General features: G+C 43.3%; 1 protein-coding gene across 2 annotated transcripts in view; it reads left to right on the top strand.

Annotated features, from left to right (window-relative positions):
- kif26ba (kinesin family member 26Ba) overlaps positions 1-26,906 on the top strand; it is a 527,333-nt gene that overhangs the window by 154,264 nt on the left and 346,163 nt on the right. For both annotated transcript variants that reach the window (XM_068045423.1, XM_068045424.1), the window contains exon 4: positions 5,170-5,336. In XM_068045423.1, the coding sequence (XP_067901524.1) occupies positions 5,170-5,336 (167 nt within the window). The remainder of the gene's footprint in view (positions 1-5,169; positions 5,337-26,906) is intronic.

The following is a 26,906-nucleotide window of genomic DNA, read 5'->3' as shown; positions in this document are numbered from 1 at the left end:
AGCGATTAAAATCAGGGATGCTCAAGAGGCCAGAATTAGAGGAGTGCAGATATCTTGGAGGGTTGTGGGCTGGAGGAGATTACAGAGATAGGGAGGGGTGAGGCCATGGAGGGATTTGAAAACAAAGATGAGAATTTTAAAATCAAGACGTTGCTTGACCGGGAGCCAATGTAGGTCAGCGACCACAGGGATGATGGGAATGTGGCTTGGTGCGAGTTAAGACATGGGCAGCAGAGTTTTTGATGACCTCAAGTTTATGGAGGGTAGAATGTGAGAGACAAGCCAGGAATGCATTGGAATAGTCAAGTCTGGAGATAACAAAGGCACGAATGAGGGTTTCAGCAGCAGATGAGCTGAGACAGGTGCAGAGTTGCGCTATGTCATGGAGGTGGAAATAGGCGGTCTTAGTGATGGCGCGAATGTGAAGTCGGAAGCTCATCTCGGGGTGTGACACTAAGGTTGTGAACTGACTGGCTTAATCCAGACTGTTGCTAGGGAGAAGGATGGCATCGGTAGCAAGTGAATGAAGTTTAGAGTGGGGACTGAAAACAAAGGCTTAAGTCTTGCCAATATTTAATTTGATAGAGGATAGAATATGAATATATGAATGCACTGAGGGTAATTTTCTGAGTCTGCGGTCCCTGTTGGTAGCATCGTCCCCAGGAAATGCTAATCAGAAATTCAGGCGCAGCATGTCTCCAGAATTTTCTGACCATACAGCGTGGAACTGAATATCTGATATACGCTCGCAGTGGATGAATGTTCCCACTGGGACCACAAACTCTTAAAATGAGCCCATTAAGCATGTAATATCTCAATCAATGATCTCAAGCTTTTAAGTCATTAGTTTAAAACTGGCCAAGAGTAAAACTGGGAATATTTTAGTTACCTTGCGGGTGAATTTCAAGTGATTTGGAATGGTTATAGTGCCAGCTGTGGTGCAGTGGGTAGCACTCTCGCTGACCGCGTCAGAAGGTTGTGGGTTCAAGACCCACTTCAGAGACACGAACACAAAAGTATAGGTTGACGCTCTATTGCAACACTGAGGGAGTGCTGCACTGTAGGAGGTGCTGTCTTTTGAATGAGACATTAAACCAAGGCCCTTTCTGCCCTCTCAGGTGGATTTGAAAGATCCTGTGGCACTATTTCAAAGAAGAGCAGAGGATTTATCTCTAGTGTCCTGGCCAATATTTATCCTCAACCAAAGATCTCTAAAGAAACAGATTATCTGGTCATTATCACATTGCTGATTGTGGGAGCTTGCTGTGCACAAATTGGCTACTCCATTTCCTATATTACAACAGTGACTACATGTCAAAAGTACTTCATTGGCTGTAAAGTGTTTTGGGATGTCCTGCAAGGTGCTATATAAATGCAAGTCTTACTTTTTCTTTGAGTCTGGACCACTGATGGATCCAGCTGTCAATGATGGATCTAGTTGCCAAGAATGGGACATTGCATCCAGTTGTTAATGATATATCCAGCCGACATACATGCCTCTAAATATGTCAAAGCAACTTTGAGATCTGGTAATGGAACTGGAACTAGGTGCAAGATTATGAGGAGAGGTATAGACTGAGATCATCAAAGGTTCCATGGAACACAATAGCTTTTTTGCTACTGGGGTTTGGGGGGTTGACTTTGAAAAGTGGGAGGTCAAGGTTGAATGTTGTAGATGTCAATATGGATGAGTGTTTTGCTTAATGGTTTTTAAGGAGCATTTATGCACAGAAGATTTAACAATGGGGCAGAGCTTGTAAAGGACTTGCAAAAGTAACAGGCTTTATCAATCAGACTGCCTATTCCTTTCAGGTTTTCTTATACATTAACTACACTGTAGGACAGAGTATAAATCAAGAAAAACTGGGAGCTTGTAGGAAAGATACTGCAATAGTTGTGGGCGATTTTAATCTTCATATAGATTGGATTAATCAAATTGGAAAAGTAGCCTGGGAGGATGAGTTCATTGAGAACAGTTTCTTGGAACAATACATCTGGAACCAACTCGCGAGCAGGCTATTTTAGACCTGGTAATGTGTAATGAGACAGGATTAATAAATCACCTCATAGTAAAGGATCCTCCAGGCAAGAGTGATCATAACATGATAGAATTTCACATTCAGTTTGAGAGTGAAAAATTTGGATCTGAAACTAGTGTCCTAAATTTAAATAAAGGCAGTTACAAGGATATGAAGACAGAGTTGGCTAAAATGGACTGGGAAAATAAGTTAAAAGACAGTAGAGATGCAGTGGCAGACCTTTAAGGACATTTTTCATAACTTTCAACTAAGATGTATTCCATTGAGAAAGAAAGAATCTATGAGAAGGATGCACCATCATGGCTAATTAAGGAAATTAAAGATGATATCAGATTGAAAGAAAAGGTGTACAATGCTGCAAAGGTAATTGGTAAGCCAGAAGATTGGTAACATTTTAGAAACAGCAGAGGATGACTGAAAAAAAGAGGGAGAAATTTAAACTAGCAAGAAATATAAAAACAGACAGTAAAAGCTTCTGCAACTATATAAGAAGGAAGACAGTAGCTAAAGTAAGTGCTGGTCTCTTAGAGGATGAGTCTGGTGAATTAATCATGGGAAACAATGAAATGGCAGAGACTTTGAACAGGTATTTTCTATTTGTCTTTACAGTAGAAGACACAAAAAGCACCCCAAGAATAGTAGAAAATCAAGAGGCAAGAGGAAGGGAGCAACTTAAAACAATCACTATCACTAGAGAAAAAGCACTAGGAAAACTAATGGGACTAAAGGCTGACAAGTCCCCTGGACCTGATAGCCTGCATTCTAGGGTCTTAAAAGAAGTGGCTGTAGAGATAATGATTGCATTGGTTGTAATCTTCCAAAATTCCCTAGATTCTGGAAAGGTCCCTGCGGATTGGAAAACCGCAAATGTAACATCTCTATTCAAGAAAGAAGGGAGACAGAAAGCAGGAAACTATAGGCCAGTTAGCCTAACATCTGTCATTGAGAAAATGCTGGAATCCATTATTAAGGAAGTAGTGGCAGGTCATTTAGAAAATCATAATGCAATCAGGCAGAGTCAACATGGTTTCTTGAAAGGGAAATTGTGTTTGACAAATTTATTAGAGTTCTTTGAGGATGTAACAAGCATGGTGGATAAAGAGAAACCAGTAGATGGATTTCCAAAAGGCATTCGATATGTTACCACATAAAAGGTTACTACACAAGATAAGAGCTCATAGTGTTGGGGGTAATATATTAGCATGGATAGAGCATGGCTAACTAACAGGAAACAGAAAGTTGGGATAAATGGGGCATTTTCAGGTTGGCAAACTGTAACTAGTGGAGTGCCATGGGGATCAGTGCTGGGGCCTCAACTATTTACAATCTATATTAATGACTTGGATAAAGGGACCGAGTGTATTGTAGCTAAATTTGTGAACGATACAAAGATAGGTAGGAAAGCAAATTGTGAGGAGGACGAAAAGTGCCTGCAATGAGATATTGATAAGTTAAGTGAGTGGGCAAAAATTTGGCAGATGGAGTATAATGCAGGAAAATATGAGGTTATCCACTTTGGCAGGAAGAATAGAAATGCTGAATATTATTTAATGGCGAGAGACTGCAGAATGCTGCAGTACAGAGGGAACTGGGTGTCTTTGTAGATGAATCACAAAAAATTAGCATGTAGGTACAGCAAGTAATTAGGAAGCCAAATGGAATGTTGGTATTTATTGCAAGGGAGATGGAGTATAAAAGTAGGGAAGTCTTGCTATAACTGTACAGGGCATTGGTGAGACCACACCTAGAGTATTATGTACAGTTTTGGTCTCCTTATAGGGATATACTTGCATTGGAAGCAGTTCAGAGAAGGTTCACTAGGTTGATTCCTGGGGTGAAGGGGTTGTCTTATGAGGAAAGGTTGAGCAGGTTGGGCCTATACTCATTGGAGTTTAGAAGATCGAGAGGTGATCTTATTGAAACATGTAAGATTCTGAGGGGGCTTGACAGGGTAGATGCTGAGAGGATATTTCCCCTCGTGCGGGAATCTAGAATTGGGGGCACAGTTTCAAAATAAGGGATCTCCCTTTTAAGACAGAGATGAGGGGGAATTTCTTCTCTCAGAGGTTCATTAATCTTTGGAATTCTTTACCCCAGAGAGCAGTGGAGGCGGAGTCATTGAATATATTCAAGGCCGAGTTACATTTTTGATCTACAAAAGAGTCGAGGGTTATGGGGGGCAGGCAGGAAAATGGAGTTACAGCCACATTCAGATCAGTCATGATCTTATTGAATGACAGTGCAGGCTCGTGGGGCTGATTGGCCTACTCCTGCTCCTATTTCTTATGATCTTATGACAGGTTCTTAAGCATATCAGCAGGGTAAAAGGCAGTGAACAATGTAGTGCACTAATGATTGATAAAGAAAATCATGAAATAAATGTAATATTAAAGCAATAAGATGAAAGCCCCATTAGAACCATGATTTTTGTTTTAGCAACAGCAAAAGTCTATTGGGTCCATAAGCCAGTCGTTATTTTTTCTTTTGATAAATCTCAACCCCTCACCCATCTTCTCACCATATTCCTTAACCCCTTCTATCTCATAGGAACAGGCGTAGGCTATTCAACCCCCTGAGCCTGTTCCATCATTCAATTAAATTGTGATGGATCTCCAGAAATGCATCTAATTATCTCCTGAATCCATTTATGCTGTCCATCCCCTGCTAACTTACTGCATAGATCATTTACCCTTCCAATCCAGATGTTCTTGCTCAGAGTGCTGCAAAAAATTAGGTTGGAGTGGAGTCTCAGAATTGGCTTAAATGACTACATAAACCAATTGAGTATCTATGCATGGGAATAACACGACTCTCACCATGAACAGCTTTGCACCTTGTTGTCAGCAGACAAACTTGATCTTGAAGAATCTGGTTCTGTAATAAACGGTTGGATTGAAAGGTAATTGGGAATAAGATGAAAAGTTGTGAGCTCGTATTTCTTGAAACGATGTCAAAGGCTCCAGATGGTCTTTGGGGGTTTTTAGTGGAATAGTTTGTATTCTGCAGAACAATACCAGAGACCTTGTACCTTTTTGAAATTTGTTTTGGAGAATTGAGTCAGGGATTTTCATTAGGTTTGGAATGCTACTTGGGAGGATCGGCTGTAACCTGTACTTCCCTTTCATTACAGATATCTCAGCTGATGTCCGAGAACTGTCGGGAAGGGTTGACTGAGGCTGTTCTGAACCGTTACAACTCCGACAAGCCATCGGTGTACAGCTTTCCAAGCTCCCAGAGCACCTATGTGTCGAGTGTGGCCTCGAGTGGGACCTCAGCTGCGGCCTCATTCTTTGCAAGGTAAGGATGTGACTGTTAGTGAGAGTGGTTGCATTTAAATAATAAAGGTTTTTAAGAGGAGCTCGAAGCTGCCTGTAATACACATGCTGAGCTATCCATACAGGAATACAAGGTATTTTTACTCTAGAGAGCATGTTTACCAAAAAATAGAAATGCAACCAGTTGGTAAGTGAAGTGCCAAGTTGTGGTAAGACTGGAAAAGTTCCAGGTTCAATCCCCAGTCTTTGATGAGTTATGCCATCTATAGTTGGCCTCAGCATCCTTGAGAGAGGAAGGGGAAACGCCACCAAACATTCTGGCTCACAATCGCGCCTGGTCACTCCTACTGGAAAGACTATGCTTGAAAGTCAGGCAAGTGCAGGATTGAGTGCAACTGTAATTCCCTACCAGTTGAATAGTCTGTCAACACCCATTGTCTAGACTCAAAAGCATGAAGATTGACCACTGGCGAAGATAATCCGGGGTAGTTTTGCACCTAGGGGTCATACATCAGCATAAACATCATTCACAGAGCAAAAATAATTTTGTTTCCAACATAGACAGTTCTGAACTGACAGAACAAATAAAGAAATATGGAGAGATTCAAGAACAATTGCACACTCTGCCTCAGCAAATATTAAATTAGAGAGAGTGCATAACATTACATAACTGCTTTCTATTCATATGCAAAATGCCACTGCCATAACACAGAACACATAGACTGTTCTTGTGATATTTAAGTTATAAACTAGGTTCTGGGGTTGTCATTCTTTGTATGAAGCCTGAAGAAATTGGTCATTGCCAGCACCCGGGGAGAAAGCAAGAAGCCATTCCTGCTACAGGTCCTGCTGATATAATCTCTTTTTATTGAATACCTGTGTCCCCAAGCTCTGAAATTCCCTGCCTAAACCTCACAGACTCTTGACCTCCCTTTCCTCCTTTAAGACACTCCTTAAAACCTACCTCTTTAACCAAGCTTTTGGCCATCTGCCATAATATTACCTTATATGCCTCGGAGTCACATTTTGTTTTATAATAATTCTGTGCAGGGCATTGGGACGTTTTACATTAAAGGTGCTATATAAATATAAGTTGTTGTTGTTACCTCTGTGCACATGCTCCTATCTCTGTGCTTTGCATGTTTGTGTTAGTATAGAACTAGAAAGAGAATAATCATGCTTATTGATGAGAATGAGTTTGTTTTCAGGTCTCTGGACATATAGCTCAAATGGGCAGCTTATTTCCAAGATAGCAAGATTGATAGTTTCTCTGGGATACAATTTTTGCCACTGTATGATCTAGTGGAACCCCCTTTATAAAATCGCAGAGATCCAAGAATATGGTTGTGTGGTGGATGCAGACCATATCAACCCATTAGTAATGATGGCCATCTCACCTCAGGCCACTCAACCCTCACCTCCCCCCTCCATCCTTCACAGAACATAAGGACATCCAGAGGAAGTAAAGAAGGACCATTAGCCCATCAACCCTGCCCCATTTCTCATTACTCTACCATGCCTTGGCTCCCACTATCTACCAATACTCTAGGGAACACAGAAATGTATTCCCCTACCTCCCCATAACAAAAAGAGTTCAACGTATTATTTATCTTCCTATCATCTTCAATCCTTTCACTCGACCTTGAATCTTACAACAGGCCACTGTATTGAAGAAGGATGTGACTAACATCATCTTACATTAGGAATGGAGTAGCTTTAACACATAAAAAAATTCAAATTCGGTTAAACTTGTAATTGCTTAAACTCCAGGGAGATTCGCACTGATGCCCCTGCAGGTAGTGGCGAATAGTGGCATTTATAAAGCAACCAAACTGTGTACCATACAGGAGATAATTTTTCCTAAGATGTCTGGGGCCCCTCCCAAGCAGCTTTGATCTTGACACTTTAATTTGGTGAATTCTTTAGCATTATAGAGTAGACTTTTATCTTATACTAACATGAGTATTTGTTAATATCTGTGCTGCTGCATTCTAATACACATTACAATTCGAACAGACAAGCTCCTCTTCAAATGTTTTCATCAGCTGAATAGTTTGCCGGTTATTTTTCCCAGTGAACTGTTCTGATTGCTGACCCCATTATCCTCTTCTATTCTTAAACTGAACATAACTATACTGTGGTCACTGTTTCTCGATTGTTCTCCTACCTTTTCATCAGTTACTTGCCCCAGTGCAATTCATAGAGCTAAATCAAGTCATGCTTGTTTCCTTGTCGGACTAGAAACATACCGATCTAGGAAGCAGTCTTGGGTGCATTCAAAAAAAGCGTTCCCCACTTTGACCACATGCATTATCTTTGATATAATCCACGTTGGGATAATTAAAATCACTCAATATTATTGCCCTGTTCTTATATATCTGTCTGCAGACCTCCCCTTCCATCTCAGCACCACTGTTTGGTGGCCCATGATTCATGCCAGGAATTGTATCATTTCCCTTCCTATTACTTAGCTCTACACATATGGATTCTGTCTTAACAGAAAATTCTAGGATACTTTTACATTCTGGCACTGTGACAGATCCTTCAATAACACTGCCACCCCACCCTTCCCTCTTGATCTGTACTGGAAAATGTTATAACCCGGAATATTCAATTCCGAGTCCTGTCAGAACCTAAGCCCCTGTTACTATTGTATCACATTCCTCGAGAATTGTTAATGTTCCTGTCTTATGTTTCTTGTAGTAAGGCTGGCTCTTTGTCTCCACCTTCTGTACCTGTTGGCTCCCAGTATCCCCCCTCCCCACAGTTGAGGCTGACATCTTGTCCCTCAGCCCCATCTCCCCCTTGCCCTCTGCCCCCACCCCCAAGACACCCTCCGACCTCCCAGGTACCGTTGACACTTTGCCAGGCTCTGCCCTACTCCAGTACGGATATCCTGGCATAATAATAAAAGCAAAATACTGCAGATGCTGGAAATCTGAAATAAAAACAAGAAATGCTGGAAATACACAGCAGGTCTGGAAACATCTGTGGAGAGAAAAGCAGAGTTAACGTTTCAGGTCAGAGACCCTTCAGATATCCTGGCATCCGGTCCCACCCTAACCCCTCCCACCCCCTCATCTCCTGCTACCCCCTCCCCACCTCATGCTTCCCAGGCTAGCACTCTCCCCCACAGCCCCCCCCCCCCACCAACCACCTCATAATGATCCTGCTTCCCCCCCCCCCACCCCCCTCCACTCACCCTCTTGCAGTTCATGCTGACACTCGGGGGAGAATTTTGTGCTCTTCTCTGCAGTGGGTTTGGAGGCAAGGAGAGCATAGAACCAGGCTGGATGGTGCCGGGGGCAGGGACCCCGCCAGCTTCTCGCCTCTGCCAAAATTAAGTCCGAGGCGGGAAGGCCTGTGGACAGCTTCCCCTGCTCCCCTCCACCCCCCCCCCCCCCCCCCCCCATGGCTAATTGAGGCCCTTAACTGGGCAATTAATGACCAATTAAGGGCCTCATCCTGTCGCCACTGCAATTAGCTGTGCGGCACGCAGATGCACGGCATGAAAAACCAAGCGGGCTGCTTCCCGGCTCAGGGGACTGGGGAGGGGGGGTGGTGGAATGGGTGGAATTAGTGCTTGAGTGAGGGACTCAGCATCAGGAAGTGGGGAGGACAGCTGAGAGCCACCCCTCTGCTTTTGCTGCCAACCCCCCAACAACCCCCACCCTCCTCCATGATCCCCACCCTGCAAGACTGCTCCCGCCCTAACCTACTTGTGGCCTGGGTCCAGTGCTGCTCCTGGGCCTTGGGTGGGTGCTCTACCAACAGCAGCCACTGCCTTCGCAGTGGTGCTGCTCAGTGGAAGAGTTGCCAGTCAATGATAGGCGAGCAGCTCTCTGAGAGTGGAACTTCTATTGCCAGAGTTCTTGATCCCGTAGAAGGCCTGCCGCTGACCAGTTAAGTGCCTAATTGGCACTAGATTTGGCAGGCCTTCCACAGTGGAGGTGACGCGGGGTTCATAGCATTGCTTTTTCCGGACGTCGAGAGCCCTGTCACCAGCATAAAATCCTAGCCTCTGTATCACTCCCACCTGGCTCCTGGTGCCCTGCTGTAACTCCTACCCAACTCCTGTGGTTGCAGTAGTAAAGACTGAAGAGGTTGAGCTACATTCTGTATGTGGCAAATCCTGACCAGAGTATGGAGCTGCCTTCAAACACTGTCCACCAACAGCATCCAGACTCAGACAGGAACTGCAGGAAGGGAGTGGGAGGCTGCCCTCTGCTGATTTAACAGGCTTCTAAAAATCAACAAATTCTGATCAACAGAAATTAATGTAGATATGTGCTATATAGCCCCCACTGTGAGATATGATGTATGCCTCTACTGTGAGATATATCGCCATTCCTTCACTGTTGCTGGGTCAACATCCTGGAACTCCCTCCCTAACAGCACAGTGGGTGTACCTACCCCACTTGGGCAGTGGTTCAAGAAGGCGGCTAACTACCACCTTCTCAAGAGCAATTAGGGATGGGCAATAAATGCTGGCCTTACCAGTGACGCCCATATCCCATGAACAAGTAAAAAGAAAATGCTGAATACCCTGCACTCTGGTATATATTGTATACACTCTACTGTGGTATATGCTGTATACTCTGCACTCTGGTATATATTGTATACACTCTACTGTGGTATATGCTGTATACTCTGCACTCTGGTATATATTGTATACACTCTACTGTGGTATATGCTGTATACTCTGCACTCTGGTATATATTGTATACACTCGACTGTGGTATATGCTATTTACCCTCCACTCTGGGATATGCTATATATACTCTGCATCAGGGTGTACTCTTAGCTTCCAACTGAAATGGTTTCATTGAATATTTTTAGAGACCTAATGTAGCATTAACAGTTACTTGTTAGTTCTGGTAAGATGTCAGAGGGAAATTTAATCCATAATATAAGCTTTGCCAGTTGATTGTTCCAGTGAATGCGATTTCATCCACTCCTACCTTACTGTTTCTCCTCAACCCTTAACTCTCCTATTTCATTTGGTACTTAGCCTTTGTTTGAATTTGGTCTTGATACAAAGAGCAGTAATGGACCCAGTGTGATATAACATAACCCTCTCTTTGGCTGATGCCAAAGCTTTTATAAGTTTAAGTTTTATAAGCAGAGCTTTTATAAGTACATAAAAAGGAAAAGAGTAGCTAAAGTAGAAGTTGGTCCCTTAGAGGCAGAGACTGGAGAAATCATCATGGGGAATGAGAAAATGGTGGAGGCACTGAACAAATATTTTGTGTCTGTCATCACAGTAGAAGACACAAGTTCCATACCAGAAATAGGCAGTAATCTAGGGGCTAAAAAGAGTGAGGAAATTAAGGATATTGATATCAGCAGAGAAAAAGTATTGGAGAAACTTGAGGGACTAAAATCTGACAAGTCCCTGGGACCAGATGGCCTACACACTAGGGTTCTAAAAGAGATAGGTACAGAGATATTGGATGTGCTGGCAATGATTTTCCAGAATTCTTTAGATTCAGGAATGGTCCCGTCAAATTGGAAATTGGCAAATGTTACACCACTTTTCAAGAAAGGAGGTAGAGAGAAAACAGGGAACTACAGGCCAGTTAGTCTAACATCAGTCGTTGGGAAGATGCTGGAAACTATTATTAAAGAAGTCTTAACATTACACTTTGAAAAGCATAGTATGATTAGAACAAGTCAGCATGGCTTTACTAAAGGGAGATCCTGTTTGACAAATTTATTAGTTTTTTGAGGTATAGAACATAGAACATACAGCACAGAACAGGCCCTTCGGCCCACAATGTTGTGCCGATCCTTTGTCCTCTGTCAAGGACAATTTAATCTATACCCCATCATTCTCCTTTATCCATATACCTATCCAAAAGCCTTTTGAAAGTCCCTAAAGTTTCTGACTCAACAACTTCCCCGGGCAAGGCATTCCATGCCTCGACCACTCTCTGGGTAAAGAACCTTCCCCTGACATCCCCCTTATATCTCCCACCCTTCACCTTAAATTTATGACCCCTTGTAACGCTTTGCTCCACCCGGGGAAAAAGTTTCTGACTGTCTACCCTATCTATTCCCCTGATCATCTTATAAACCTCTATCATGTCACCCCTCATCCTTCTCCTTTCTAATGAGAAGAGGCCTAGAATGTTCAGCCTTTCCTCGTAAGACTTATTCTCCATTCCAGGCAACATCCTGGTAAATCTCCTCTGCACCCTCTCCAAGGCTTCCACATCCTTCCTAAAATGAGGCGACCAGAACTGCACTGTAGATAGATAAAGGGGAACCAGTAGATACCTGGATTTTCAAAAGGCATTCAATAAGGTGCCACCTAAAAGATTAACAAAGAAAAAAGAACAGTACAGCACAGGAACAGGCCATTCGGCCCTCCAAGCCTGCGCTGATCTTGATGCCTGCCTAAACTAAAACCTTCTGCACTTCCGGGGACCGTATCCCTCTATTCCCATCCTATTCATGTATTTGTCAAGATGCCTGTTAAACGTCGGTATCGTACCTGCTTCCACCACCTCCCCCGGCAGCAAGTTCCAGGCACTCACCACCCTCTGTGTAAAGAACTTGCCTCGCACATCCCCTCTAAACTTTTCCCCTCTCACCTTAAACCTATGTCCCCTAGTAACTGACTCTTCCACCCTGGGAAAAAGCTTCTGACTATCCACTCTGTCCATGCCGCTCATAACTTTGTAAACCTCTATCATGTCACCCCTCCACCTCCGTCGTTCCAGTGAAAACAATCTGAGTTTATCCAACCTCTCCTCATAGCTAATGCCCTCCAGACCAGGCAACATCCTGGTAAACCTCTTCTGTACCCTCTCCAAAGCCTCCACGTCCTTCTGGTAGTGTGGCGACCAGAATTGCACGCAATATTCTAAGTGTGGCGTAACTAAAGTACTGTACAGCTGCAGCATGACTTGCCAATTTTTATACTCTATGTCCCGACCGATGAAGGCAAGCATGCCGTATGCCTTCTTGACTACCTTATCCACCTGCGTTGCCACTTTCAGTGACCTGTGGACCTGTGCACCCAGATCTCTCTGCCTGTCAACACTCCTAAGGGTTCTGCCATTTACTGTATACTTCCCACCTGCATTAGATCTTCCAAAATGCATTACCTCACATTTGTTCGGATTAAACTCCATCTGCCATTTCTCCGCCCAAGTCTCCAACCGGTCTATATCCTGCTGTATCCTCTGACAATCCTCATCACTATCTGCAACTCCACCAACCTTTGTGTCGTCCGCAAACTTACTAATCAGACCAGCTACATTTTCCTCCAAATCATTTATATATACTACAAAGAGCAAAGGTCCCAGCACTGATCCCTGCGGAACACCACTAGTCACATCCCTTCATTCAGAAAAGCACCCTTCCACTGCTACCCTCTGTCTTCTATGACCGAGCCAGTTCTGTATCCATCTTGTCAGCTCACCTCTGATCCCGTGTGACTTCACCTTTTGTACCAGTCTGCCATGAGGGACCTTGTCAAAGGCTTTACTGAAGTCCATATAGATAACATCCACTGCCCTTCCTTCATCAATTATCTTTGTCACTTCCTCAAAAAACTCAATCAAATTAGTGAGACACGACCTCCCCTTCAGAAAACCATGCTGTCTCTCGCTAATAAGTTCGTTTGTTTCCAAATGGGAGTAAATCCTGTCCCGAAGAATCCTCTCTAATAATTTCCCTACCACTGATGTAAGGCTCACCGGCCTATAATTTCCTGGATTATCCTTGCTACCCTTCTTAAACAAAGGAACAACATTGGCTATTCTCCAGTCCTCTGGGACCTCACCTGTAGCCAATGAGGATGCAAAGATTTCTGTCAAGGCCCCAGTAAGATAAGGGCTCATGGTGTTGGGGGTAATATATTAGCATGGATAGAGGATTGGTTAACAGACAGGAAGCAGAGAGTGAGCATAAATGGGGCATTTTCAAGTTGGCAGGCAGTGAATAGTGGGGTGCTGCAAGGATCAATGCTGGAGCCTCAGCTATTTACACTGTATATTAATGACTTGGATGAAGAGACAGAGAGTAATGTATATTCTCTGGATTTTAGGAGAATAAGAGGCGATCTGATTGAGACATACAAGATTCTGAAAGGGCTTGATAGGGTAGAAACTGAGAGATTGTTCCCACTGGTCAGGGAATCTAGAACACGGGGACACAGTCTCAGGATAAGGAGCCAATCATTCAGGACTGAGATGAGGAGAAATTACTTCACTCAAAGGGTTGTGAATCTTTGGAATTCTCTACCCCAGAGGGTTGTGGATGCTCCATCGTTGAATACATTTAAGACTGGGATAGATAGATTTTTGGTCTTGCAGGGAATCAAAGGATATGGGAAGTGGGCAGGAAAGTGGAATTGAAGCCCAAAATCAGCCATGATCGTATTGAATGTAGCAGGCTTGATGGGCCATATGGTCTACTTCTGCTCCTATTTCTTGTGTTTTTGTGTTCCTCCCCCGCACCCCACCAAACCTAAATGTCTTCTTTTCCCCTGCTCATTGCCACCCTACTGCCTTGTAGAGGGCCCTGAGGCTTTTTATTTGTGTAGCCCTAAGTGGTTGTTAGGGTGCATTTGCCTTTGGGGAAAGTGGATTGTTTTTCGTTGTCAAGGTGATTGCCGTTCCTGTTCTTTTTGAGAGCAGTAAAAACATTCAGATTGTTTCTAGTAACTTGACTAAGTGTGAGATGCTGTGTGGCCATAACTTTACCGTGACTGCCATCTGATGTTTTATGTTGTTATATCCACACCATGTAGAAAGGCATGTTGATGTGGGGTTAATTTCTACACACTTGGCGACCATAAATCAGTGTGGCCCACATGCAAGTGTCTGTATAGGCCACAGCTTTGAAGAGGAATCTGGACCATGTGCTAAAACCAGGATCACATTACCTGCTGAGCAGTGACATCTCAAAGTGTTACTACAAGTAACAACTCCCTGTAAATCAGAGCTATAGTTCTTTGGTGCCTTTGAAAGACCTGTCACTGAGGTAACTTGGATTTCAGGCAGTGCAGAGGCTATTCAGACAGTACCAGAGAGTTACATTGCGTGCTTAATGACTGGCTGGGCTAAAACATGCTAAAGTTTATCCCCATGAAAGTCGAGGACATTCTGTTCCTCTATTTCCCCTTTCATCTCCTCCCCAACCATTTCTTATAGTTTATCCTCCCCTTTCCCTTTCTGTTTTTCACCCTTACCTCCTGTTTCCTGAAGCCATACATAGCAATAGTGACTGAACTTCAAAGTTTCATTGTATGTGAAGAGCTTTAGGATGTCCTGAGAAACTCTATGCTAATTTGACGGGCATATGCCACTACTTTTCGTTCCTGCTTCGCAACCAGACATCTGCTACATCAATACAGGTCCTTTCTTTCATTCACACAAAAGCAAAGTACAACGGATACTGGAAACCTGAAATGAAAAAACAGAAATTGCTGGAAATACTCAGCAGGTCTGGCAGCATCTGTGGAGAGAGAAGCAGAGTTAACGTTTCAAGTCTCTCTACAGTTGCTGCCTGATCTGCTGAGTATTTCCAGCATTTTCTGTTTTTATTTCTTTCTTTCATTTCCTGGATATCTTGTGAGTTTGACCGTTAAACCCGATGTTTCCCTTAATGTCCTGGTTACCAATTGAGTAGCAAAACCATCCAAAGCTCAATCCTTGCTCCTTGTGAACAGTAATAACAACAATTGACTTTAACATAGAGCCATGTTCCAAAGCTTGTATAGTGCCTTTAAAATCGAAAACCATCCAAAGGAGTTTCGCAGGAACCTAACCAGACATAAATTGGACACATAAGAACACAAAAAATAGGAGCAGGAGTAAGCCATTGGCCCTTCAAGCCTGCTCCACCATTCAGCAAGATCATGACTGATCTTCTACCTCATTCCACCTTCCTGTACTATCCCTGTATCGCTTAACTCCCCTCTTACCCAAAAATCTATTTACCTCTGTTGAATATGCTCAATGACTGAGCATCCACAGATCTCTGGGGCAGAGAGTTACAAAGATTCACAACCCTCTGAGTGAAGAAATTTCTCCTCATCTCAGTCCCAAATGGCCGACCCCTTATTCTGAGACTGTGACCCCGTGTTCTAGATTCCCCAACCAGGGGAAACATTGTCTCAGCATTTACCCTGTCAAGCTCCTTTAGAATTTTATAACACCTAACCATGTAAGGAACTAATAGGGTAGGTGACCAAAAGCTTGGTCAAAGAGGCAGATTTTAAGGAGCATCTTAAAGGAGGAGAGAGAGGTGAAAATAGATGGAGAGGTTTAGGGAGAGAATGAACAATGGTGGATCCTCTGTGATTCACAGAGGTTGAAGCTGAGCTGTATTGCTCGCCGGAGAAATATTTAATTGTCATCAAGGGAAGCCTGGCCTTCAATTGCCAGTCAGAATCTCAAAGATGTCTGGGGAGCATTTCAGCTGGAAATGGTTCAGAAAATGACACCGGAATTGATGCCTTTGTTTAGTGATCTCAGCCTTGGTGATGAAGGAATGAAATTGCATTTATTGCCGCACTAGCTAGTGCTTCAGGAATATGGTCTGACAGGCCTGAAGAGAAACAAGCATATTATTGGGAAAAAATGTTTAAAAAAATTCCATAATCATATCATTAGAATATCTATTGCAATATATCCTCCTGAGCCTTCCACTTCAGCTCATTGAGGCAGCTTGGCGCAATATCAGAACATGATTGCTAGGTTATAAATATGAAATGCAGCGACCTTTCTCAGTAGGCCTTACATTATTAAGGTGCAATGAATGTCCCATTGGTTCACCATCGCTCACATCAGACAGCACCCTGTATGGACTGCAGCCTTGCTGCAATTTCATTGGGTGATTTTACTGAAGGAGAACCGGGATCTTGGTCACTGCACATTACCCTTATATAACTATTGCAGACAGATAACGGACAGTAGGCATTCTGATAGTGTTAACCTCGTTTGATTTAACTTAGCTTTTCCCTCCCTGCTTAAAACAATCTCTGGGTCTTTTGGCCCCTGGCTTAAATGCTGGGATACACCCACTGGTGACCTCTGACCCTACCTTATTAATTGGTCACCTGCCCTAATATAGCTTTATGTGGCTCAGTGTCAAATTTATGTCTGATAATGCTCGTGTGAAACACCTTGGGAATTTTTACTATGTTAAAGATGCTATCTAAATACAAATTGTTGTTGTTGGTGGTGGTGGGCAACCGCGTCACTATGACGATGAACCCTGGTGGAGGGATGCAGGGTACAGGGGAAGGTGCAGCTCACCGCCTTCACTGCAAAGGTGAAGGAAGTGGGCCTGGAAGCCCCCTTTATAAGTTGACTGAAAATTCCCAATAAAAGTCACTTCAATCTTTCAGGATTTTCAGCCATGATCAAGGCTTAGACCAATCCCCCCCCCCCCCCCCCCCCCCCCCCACTACCACCACTCCTACTGATTTGCCTGGTTTCACTCGCTACACTGTCTGCTAATGCTCAGTGTGGAGCATTCAGGTCAGCCCCCAAAATTTCTGAGTTCAGGGAAGTCAGAAAAGAAGATTTCCACCTGGAGGGGTCAGGATCTGGGATGGAATTGATTTCAGCACTTACATAGGACCTGTTAAATTCTGGGGGTGGAAAACATGACAAGATTGCCCAACCTTTCCACCGCACCCATGTCAATCGTCTCATTAAACCTCCATTAAGGGGCAAAGGTGGTGTAGTGGTAATGACACTGGGCTAGTAATTCAGAGTTCCAGGCTAATTCCCTGGGGATACGGGTTCAAATACCATCATGGCAGCTGGTGGAATTTAAATTCAAATAGTTAATAAAAATCTGGAATTGAAAGCTAGTCTCATTAATGGTGGCCATGAAACTATCATTGGTTATTGTAAAAATCCAGCTGGCTCACTAATGTCCTTTAGGGAAGGAAATCTGCTATCCTTACCTGGTCTGGCCTACATTGACTCCAAACCTATAGCAATGCGGTTGACTCTTAATTGTCCTCTGAAATGGCCTAGCAAGCTACTCATTTGTCAAGGGCAATTAAGGATGGGTACAACTGTTGGCTTTGCCAGCGACGCTTACATCCCATGAAAGAATAAAAATAAAGCAGCTTAGGACATTTTTGTTTGTGGTAAAAGCACTATATAAATGTAAATGTTGGGGGAGTATCCAAAGGATCTGTTAACATGCCCAAGGGGCCCTCTTACTCTATCCTGAAGATGGGTTTACTGTTGGGTCCTTATCCAGACCTCCTCATTCTGGCTTGGCCCCTCAGTCAACCCATGCCCTGCATTTGGGCATTGTCGGGGTGGGGAGAGATGGGGGAGTCTGTATCTATGGGGGATTATCGCACCTGTACTGATAGAGTGGGCCCATCGGAAATCTCAGGACCATTTAAGTTGAGTTTGAATTTGTTTGTCTTCATGTAGGATGGGTAGCTTGTGTTTGCTGGATTAACTTCTTGTTGGTAAGTTTAGGCTTGTGTTAGCTGTGGCTCAGTTGGTAGAACTCTCACCTCTGTGTTAGAAGGTTCTGGCTTTAAGTCTCACTCCAGGACCTAAGTGCAAAAGTCATTGTTGAGACTCCAGGGCAGTACTGAGGGAGTGCTGCACTGTCAGAGGTGCTGTCAGAGCATTAGACTAACTTCTCAGGTGGGTGTATAAGATCCCATGGCACTATTTTGCAGAAGAGCAAGAGAGTTCTCCATGGTGTCCAGGCCAATATCACAAAAACAGTTTATCTGGTCATTATCACATTTCTATTTGTGGGAGCTTGCTGTGTGCAAATTGGCTGCTGAGTTTTCTACATTACAACACGTCAAAAGTACATCATTGATTGTAAAGTGCTGTGGGACACCCTGTTGTCATGAAAGGCGCTTTATAAATGCAAGTCTTTCTTTTCTTCAAAATCAAACTAATGACTTTTTAAAACATTAGAGATATATGAAGAAAAGAAAGCCTGCAAACCTGAACCCGAAAATGCTGGAAGCGCACAGTGGGCTTTACATATTCCATGTGGCCCTTTTATGTGCAGCCTTTGTTTTGGTCAGATAGAAGACCCTCATGGAGGGTCACACCCAAAATGTTCATCTGTCGCTTTCTCTCTCAGATGGTCTGCTGAGCCATCATGGCAGTTACAGCATTCTCTGCTTTGATCATAGCATTTAAAATACACTCGGAAATATGCAGCTTGTTGAAGATTAAAATGGCGTGACTGCTTCTTTCATTCTCGTAGTGAAAGGATAATTTTAATAAAGGAACCTCATTTACTATGAAACCACAAGTCATTTGAAAATAGGGTTTAATTTGCAGCAGTGTTTGATGAAGGGAAAGAAAATGTTTGGTTGTTGTGATAAGAGAATTAGCTCTTTGATTCTTTAGAGATTAAGATAAGACTGTGAACTATTAATAACAAAACCATTAATAACAAAACATTAACCTGAAGTTTCCACTTTTCTATTATAATAGAGGTATCAACGTGCTTATATTAAATTTCGCTGTCCTTCGTTTGAATGAAAATGTTAATATATTCATATGAATTTTCCATTTTCTCTATTATAATTCAGGTCCTTGTGTCTTCACATGAAGTTACCCTGCCCTTTATTATAGTGGTGATGTTAACACCTCCATGCAAAAGTCTTTTATCTGCTATTTTAATGTTTGCTCTTATTTAACAGAATCGATGAATTTTCTCTGCTCTTTTAATGGGGGCACTAACCTATTCACTAGTTAATGTCTCTATTAAAATAACAGACAAAGGACATAGTTCCATACAAATACTTAAATGCACTTGTAAATGACTAACGTGCCATCATTTTGTTCCATTCGTTCCTTGACTATTTTCAGGGCATTTCTGTTGAAAGGTTTTTGTCACTTGTGTAACTTCAAAGGATCTCTGTGGATAAATATTTTCTACAAATACTCACTTTTCCATGTGTGAGTGAAGATTAAAACCATCTCATATTGGCTGTTTCCTCATTCCCTGATTACTCTGATGCATGGTGATTGGCTGTAACCTAACTCCTGCCATTTAATGTTTGGAATGAAGAATGACACTACTCTTGTCAGCCAATGAGTTGGAAATGGAGCAGGACTGACAGCAAACAGAGTCTATTTAAACAGGATCTCTCTGAACTCTGAAGAAGGGTCACTGACCTGAAACGTTAACTCTGCTTCTCTCTCCACAGATGCTGCTAGACCTGCTGAGTATTTCCAGCATTTCTTGTTTTTATCTCTCTGAACTATAGTGAACAGAACTCCTAACTGAAACTACAGCAACATCTCCTGATAAAAGCAAGGTGATTTTTGCAGCAAAATGCAGTGTATGGAGGATAATTGTGTAACATCAATTCCACTTACTTACAGCAGTTACTTACTGACAGGGCAAATACCCAATCATCACCATTTGGGCCGAGACTTGCGGGGCCACGATATATAGCCTTTAATATTATGCATCCAGGTTATGGATAATGACCATGGGGTTCACACCTACCTGTACCTTAGCACAGATTTGCCTGCATTTTGCCTGCGAGCCCTGTCTGGCTGCTGGAACCATTGACTCGCTTCCAGTCATCTTGCACGACTGTTTTGTTCAAGTGTCTGGAGATGAACCTGAACCCACAACTTTCTGAGTTAGAGGAAAGCTGGGGGTTCAGTAGCATAGTGGTTACTGGGCTAGTAACCCAGAGGGAGACATCAGTTTATATCCCACCACGGCAGCTTGGGGATTTAAATTCACTTAACTAAATAAACAGGGCTGTGCTCACACTGGGAATGCACCACAGGTTCTGCTTTCCCTCCTCCAGGAGCATTAGTCATGGGTTGAAAGTGCTGGGCGCCTCTTGGATCACTGAGAGTGTAGGAAATTTCCTCCAAACAAGACCAGGTGGCAGGATGTTCAACCTTGCCCGTCTTAGAGCGAAGACCAAAGTACGAAAAGTCCTCATCAGGGAACTCCTCTTTGCTGACGATGCTGCATTAACATCCCACACTGAAGAGTGTCTGCAGAGACTCATCGACAGGATTGCGGCTGCCTGCAATAAATTTGGCCTAACCATCAGCCTCAAGAAAATGAACATCATGGGACAGGATGTCAGAAATGCTCCATCCATCAATATTGGTGACCACGCTCTGGAAATGGTTCAAGAGTTCAACTACCTAGGCTCAACTATCACCAGCAACCTGTGTCCCGATGCAGAAATCAACAAGGGCATGGGAAAGGCATCCACTGCTATGTCCAGACTGGCCAGGAGGGTGTGGGAAAATGGCACACTGACACGGAACACAAAAGTCCGAGTGTTTCAAGCCTGTGTCCTCAGTACCTTGCTCTACGGTAGAGAGGCCTGGACAATGTATGTCGGCCAAAAAGGACTTCTCCGCTCATTCCATTTTCACTACCTCCGGAGAATCCTTGGCATCAGGTGGCAGGACCGTATCTCCAACGCAGAAATTCTCGAGGCGGCCAACATCCTCAGCATATACACCCTACTGAGCCAGCGACGCTTGAGATGGCTTGGCCAAGTGAGCCGCATGGAAGTTGGCAGGATCCCCAAGGACGCATTGTACAGCGAGCTCGTCACTGGTATCAGACCCACCGGCCGTCCAAGTCTCTGCTTTAAAGAAGTCTGCAAACACGACATGAAGTCCTGTGACATTGACCACAAGTCGTGGGAGTCGGTTGCCAGTGATTGCCAGAGCTGGCGGACAGACATAAAGGCGGGGCTAAAGTGTGGCGAGTTGAAGAGACTTAGCAGTTGGCAGGAAAAAAGACAGAAGTGCAAGGAGAGAGCCAACTGTGTAACAGCCCTGACAACCAATTTTATCTGCAGCGCCTGTGGAAGAGTCTGTCACTCTAGAATTGGCCTATATAGCCACTCCAGGCGCTGCTCCACAAACCACTGACCACCTCTAGCCACTTACCCATTGTCTCTCGAGATAAGGAGGCCAAAGAGGAACTAAATAAATCTGGAATAAAAAGCTTGCATCAATAATGATGATGCTGAATTGTTGTAAAAACCCAGCTTGGGAAATCTGCTGTCCTTACCCAGTCTGGCCTTTATGTGACTGCAGACCCACAGGACTATGGAAGACCCTTAACTGCCCTATGAAATGGTCTTGCAAGCCACTCAGTTGTACCAAACCACGATGGACGATGTCACTGTGGGAGTACCTTCGCCACAAGGACTGCAGTGGTTCAAGAAGGTGGCTCACCATCACCTTCTCAAGGGCAATTAGGGATGGCCAATATATTCTGGCCTTGCCAGTGATGCCCACATCCCGAGCATGAATAAAGAAAAATCATGTTACCTGCTGTGACATGGCAACATTGGGTGAGGGGGCCAGAGCTTCAGCCACGCACTGTTGGGTTCTTACCTCAACACAACTGGGTGCCTGGAGAAACTCTGAGAGAAAGTTAGTGAAGAGTTTCACAAAGTAACAAAGGAAATCTCTGGCTGGGAGAAGAGATGACTCTCCACATGCCACAAATCTGATGAAATGGCAAATCTGGTCAACCGAGCCCAGCACGACTGTACAATTGTGATCCTCTGTTTTCCATTTTCTCAGCAAAGATTTAGTGTTCCAGGAGTAATCATTGCACACTATAACCATAATAACATAGTATCTGCAGCAATATGGATTCAGTGGCGCATTGACATCTAGTTAACTCATATTACTTTGACCCTTTGACTGGCCATCACTGGGATGATTTTCCAGGGAGAAAAAAAACAAATGACTCAGATTTCCCATTGAATTCAATCTAAATGATATCAATCTGAACTCGTAGTTTTATTATTTAAAGGGGAATGTTACCTTTAGTTACACACTTGCATGTGAGATGTTGTGCACTATGGAAGTACCTCATTGGTAAGTTTTAACTTCAGCTGTCCAGGCCCTAAAATCTGCCATTCCCTCCTGAAACGTTTCCACTTTCTCTGTTAAGACACTTAAAACCTAACTTTTGACCACCTCTCCTAACAATTTTTTCTTTGGCTCGGTGTCACATTTTGTCTGCTAACCCTCCTAAAAAGCGCCTGGGAGTGCCTTTACTACATTAAAGGTGTTATATAAATGCAAATTGTTGTTGTTGTCAAGTTGGCTGGTCTCAGCTGGGACAGGCAATAAGGGTTTTAGAACCAGCTTCAGTACAGTTAGAGAGGAGAAGCTATCTTTACAATGTTTCCTGGTGCTGATCACAGCCCAACAACCTGGCTCATCAAGGATGGGGTCCACTTGAGGCTCTGCTATGATGTGGCCAACGGTTAGAATGACTGTCGATACTCACTGGCCGCACTCATGAATGACGAGAGGACATCGTGTCAAAGGGTGGCCAGGAGATGAAGGGAAAAATTTGAAAGGTGGGGGAGGATGAGAATCAAAAACCATTTGCCTGTAAGCAACATTTGCAGAATCAAGAGATTGGTGTAACTTTCCAACTTGGATCTGAAAGCCTTTATCATCTCTTTGCCTTGGGCACAGTCAGGGACCCTTGCTGGGAGTGCAAGGTCAGAAAATTAGCTTTATTACATATAATTACATAGAATGTACTGCACAGAAAAAGGCCATTTGGCCCAACTATTCAGTGCTCCATACGGGCATCCTCCCACCCCTCACCGTCTCACCCTATCGGCATAACCTTCTATTCCTTCTGTGTTTATCCAGCTTCGCCTTAAATGCATCAATTCTGCATTATTAATACATTCTAACTTTTTATGCAGAATTAATAAGCACACACTTCCTGTTTCACAAGCCTTACTTACTGTTGTCACAAATTTCGGGTCAAGTTTTTATGCAAATTGCAATGTCAACAATTCCTTTCAGTTTTGTTATTTCAGTGGTCACAGTGCAATTACAGCCACTGGCCACTGGGTGGCAGTGTGGAGTGAGTCTGCAAATCCATTGCCATCTTGTATATAGAAAAACAACGCATATTAACCAACTGACCATGGGCTTACACCACCTGCAAATTAACTGATAGAAAATCCCACTTGATCCCAGCTTCATGCCATTGAGTCGCTGCACAATTAGCTCACCCATTCCATCACTGGGGAGAGGAAGCTGAATCAAAGTCAGATGGCTTCTTCACAAGGAAGGGGAAAATGTCGATGGCTGAGCCAGCAATCATTGGTGTGTATTTTCCAGTGGGTATTTACAGAGCAGGCTGGCAGAAGGCCACGAGCAGCGTTCTGTTGCCTGCCCTCAGCTGGGCATTGGGTGAACTCGAAAGGGACAAGAGAAAAGTAAGCACAAAAGAAGGGAGCTGATTGTTTCACTTCTGCTGCAAAGCTACTAAAATGGCTGAGAGAAAAAGAAAGGGGTTCAGACAATGAAGATGCTTTCAATGCATTGTAACATTTTTAAGTAAGTGCTACAGTCAAGTGAGGAGGGGTTGAAGGGCTTCCTTCTTTTCCCTCTCCTTCTTAGACCGCAACAGGTTTAATTCTTTCTTAAAGTGGATATACTGGTCAATTCAGTAGGTGTTTGGTTACTTACTTGCTAGGATCATAACAAGAACCAATCGGACAGGTTTTCTTGAATTAACAACAGAAGAGGTTAACTTTATTGTACCAAACTAATAAAATAATAAACAACGCGCCAACTTTCACTCTTACACAAACACACTAGAGGTTTACACACACACACATATACACAGACACACACACACACACACAAATAGGTTACAGAGTGGGGAAAGGTAGATTGGTTGAATTAGAGTCCATAAAAAAGGTATGTAGTCTGTGGAGTTTGGTGATTCGGCTGGCTTGTAGTTGAATTCAGTGATTCTGAGGCTTTTAGTTTGAAGAGGTAGATGACTGGTTCGGTGAGTCTCTTGGAGGTAGCGATGCAGATGATTTCCTCCAACGGGGTTTCGGATTATATCTGGAGTATGCAAAGGTGGTCAGTCAACAAGCAGGATTTGAAATTTTTCAAGCTGGAATGGAGAGACAGAGAGAGAGGGACCCTCACTAAGAGTCTGATCATGTCAGAGTCCAGTTGCTTCTCCTCTGCTGCAGAGAAAACACCAGCTTAAAACCACAGGTGCAGAGGGGCTTGTCACGTGACAGTCACTCGGTGATTCAAACATAGCAGTTAGCAGTATTTCTCTGCTTGCTGAAAATAACAGGTGGTTCCTTTAAACTTCCTGGGTTTTAGTTCTTGCTGGGAAATGCACAGACATTTGGTCTCCCTCCTCACTGTCCTTTGCAATGTAGGATACAGTGTAGCAAACTAGGGTGATCATCTTAAGCTGCTAGCAGTCATCCTGTTTTAAATGTTCTTTTTAAATTTCTTCAAAAAAATAAATAAATTCAGACCTCCAGCCAGTGGACCAAAGAAAATTATCATTCAACAAAACACACTGGTGTAACGTAAGTCTGGCAGCCAGCAGAAGCTGATGGAGAAAGTGCACCAAAGGAAAAGGACTTAAATGGAAACACACTGAAAAGTGAATTTAAAATAGACATTACGGAAAATCTTCAAAGAGTTATGATGTTGGGAATAAGCTGCTAGACAATGTAATAGAGATAACAACTATTTACAATACAATTAGGTTCCACATTGAGAGTTAATGTACTAGAGGGATGACCTTCGATAGGCTGAAAGACTATTTCTCAATCCTGACTTTCTATATTAAAGTAATCTGAAAGTCTCCAGTGATGTGGGGCTGTGGCCTGCTGAGCAATATTCCTGCTGACAATATAGAGAGCTTGTTCGTCTCTCTCTGTAAGAGGTAAGCCCATTATCTGAAGACCATTGAGTTCCTCTTTCAGACAATACGCTATCAGGCCAGCTAATCATTTGCCTGTCGTGTCCAGACAGCGAATAAATAACTGCCGGTTCTGAGCTCCTTCAGGCTCTCATACGTGATCCCATTTTCAAACCAGTGAGGACGTTGTGTTCTCTCCTGAAACCTCATCCTTTTTATTTCTTGGACACGAATGGAAAACTTCATGTTTGGCAAAGGGGATTGGCACACAGCCATTTTCAGACAAAAGATTGCAGGATAGATAGAGGTGAGGAAGGACACTCAGTCTTTTGCTACCTCATCTGTCCAGGCAGAAAAGCCTACAGCACTCTCATCACAACATCCAATTATCTTGTACCTTCACCAGTATTCTTAGAAAAAAAAGAGGAAGATCTCAATTGCCTCAATACCATCCCTGTATGAACAGAGAAGGTTATGGGGAGATTTAATAGAGAAATTCATGAAGGATTTTGGTAGGGTAGATAGGGAGAAACTGTTTCCACTGGCGGGAGGGTCAGTAACCGGAGGATACAGATTCAAGGTAATTGGGAAATGATGCAGTGAGGAAATGAGGAGATTGTTTTTCATGCAACGAGTTGTTGTGATTGGGAATGCACTGCCTAGAAGGATATAGTGGTGGATACATATTCAATAATAACTTTCAAAAGGGAATTAGTTGGATAAATACTTGAAGGAGAGAGCATTGAAGGGCTATGGGGAAAGGGCAAGGAGTAATTGTTTGGCTCTTTCAAAGAGCCAGCACAGACACGATGAAATGAATGGTCTCTTTCTGTGCTATAAGCATAGTGTTGCGTAGGTGTTATAATTTCCCAGACATCCGGGAACAGCTTCTAGTCTCAGTCACCATTCCTCGCCTCCAAAGACCTTCACTTCAAATCAGCTGAAGGGGAAGTAGAGACCATGTTTCCTGGCAACTGGGAATAGTCAGGGTAAAATAGAAGCTTGCAGTCTGTACTTCAGCAAACACAAGCCCACAGGCCAGGATCCTCCCTAAGATTAAGCAGCAGGGGGAATTATCAACTGTTGCGAAAGCAGAGGAAATGATGATCGTGTTGAGACAATGCTCAGGGAACCAAGGGCTCTAGGCTGCCTGACCTTGGATGTTCTCAGTAATCTCTCCTGATGCTCAGCTATTTTATTCACACACACTCAAACCTTGCTGCAGGCAAAGGGGTCATGGATGGTTTGTGATCCCATGCTAAGCAAGGTTATAAGTCAGGTAAAGCCACCTGTTAAACATGCTGAGAGCAGGCATACCTTATTCAGCAGCCAGACCCAATGGTTTGGAGAGGTCCTGTATTTATCAAGAGTTCAGTTTAACACTTTATTAACAATCTTGCAGATGTTGGCTATAGAAGGAATTTGTATTGATATGGCCTCTCATCGCAATCTCAGGATGTCCCAAAGTGCTTCCCAGCAATGAAGTACTTTTGAAATGCTGTAACAATTGTAATGTAGAGGAACTGCAGCAGATAATTTGTGCACAGCAAGCTCTCACGGGCAGCAAATTAGATCAATGGCATGTAAATCTATAATTATCCATTTGAGGAAGGGAGCTAATTTCTGTAAAGCCATCCTAATTGAGAACTGGGCTCAGTATACGTGACTATCATAGATGCCAAGTCAGGACAAATCTCTGTATAATCTTTTGGATGATGGTCTGGGATGAAAACTTACAATGAGAACTTTTCAATTCTGAAACCAATGGTCTCTTTCAGTTTAAGGGAATGATATTAAACCAGAAAACATTGGGAATTCACAGCAGGTAGTTCAGCATGTTAAAGAGAAAGATAGGTCGATGTGAATCTTTGATCAGAGCTGGTACAGTCCCCATAAATAG

The sequence above is a fragment of the Heterodontus francisci genome, chromosome 13, assembly GCF_036365525.1.
Source record: "Heterodontus francisci isolate sHetFra1 chromosome 13, sHetFra1.hap1, whole genome shotgun sequence".
Taxonomy (NCBI): Eukaryota; Metazoa; Chordata; class Chondrichthyes; order Heterodontiformes; family Heterodontidae; genus Heterodontus; species Heterodontus francisci.
This window is presented reverse-complemented; position numbering and strand designations above follow the sequence as displayed.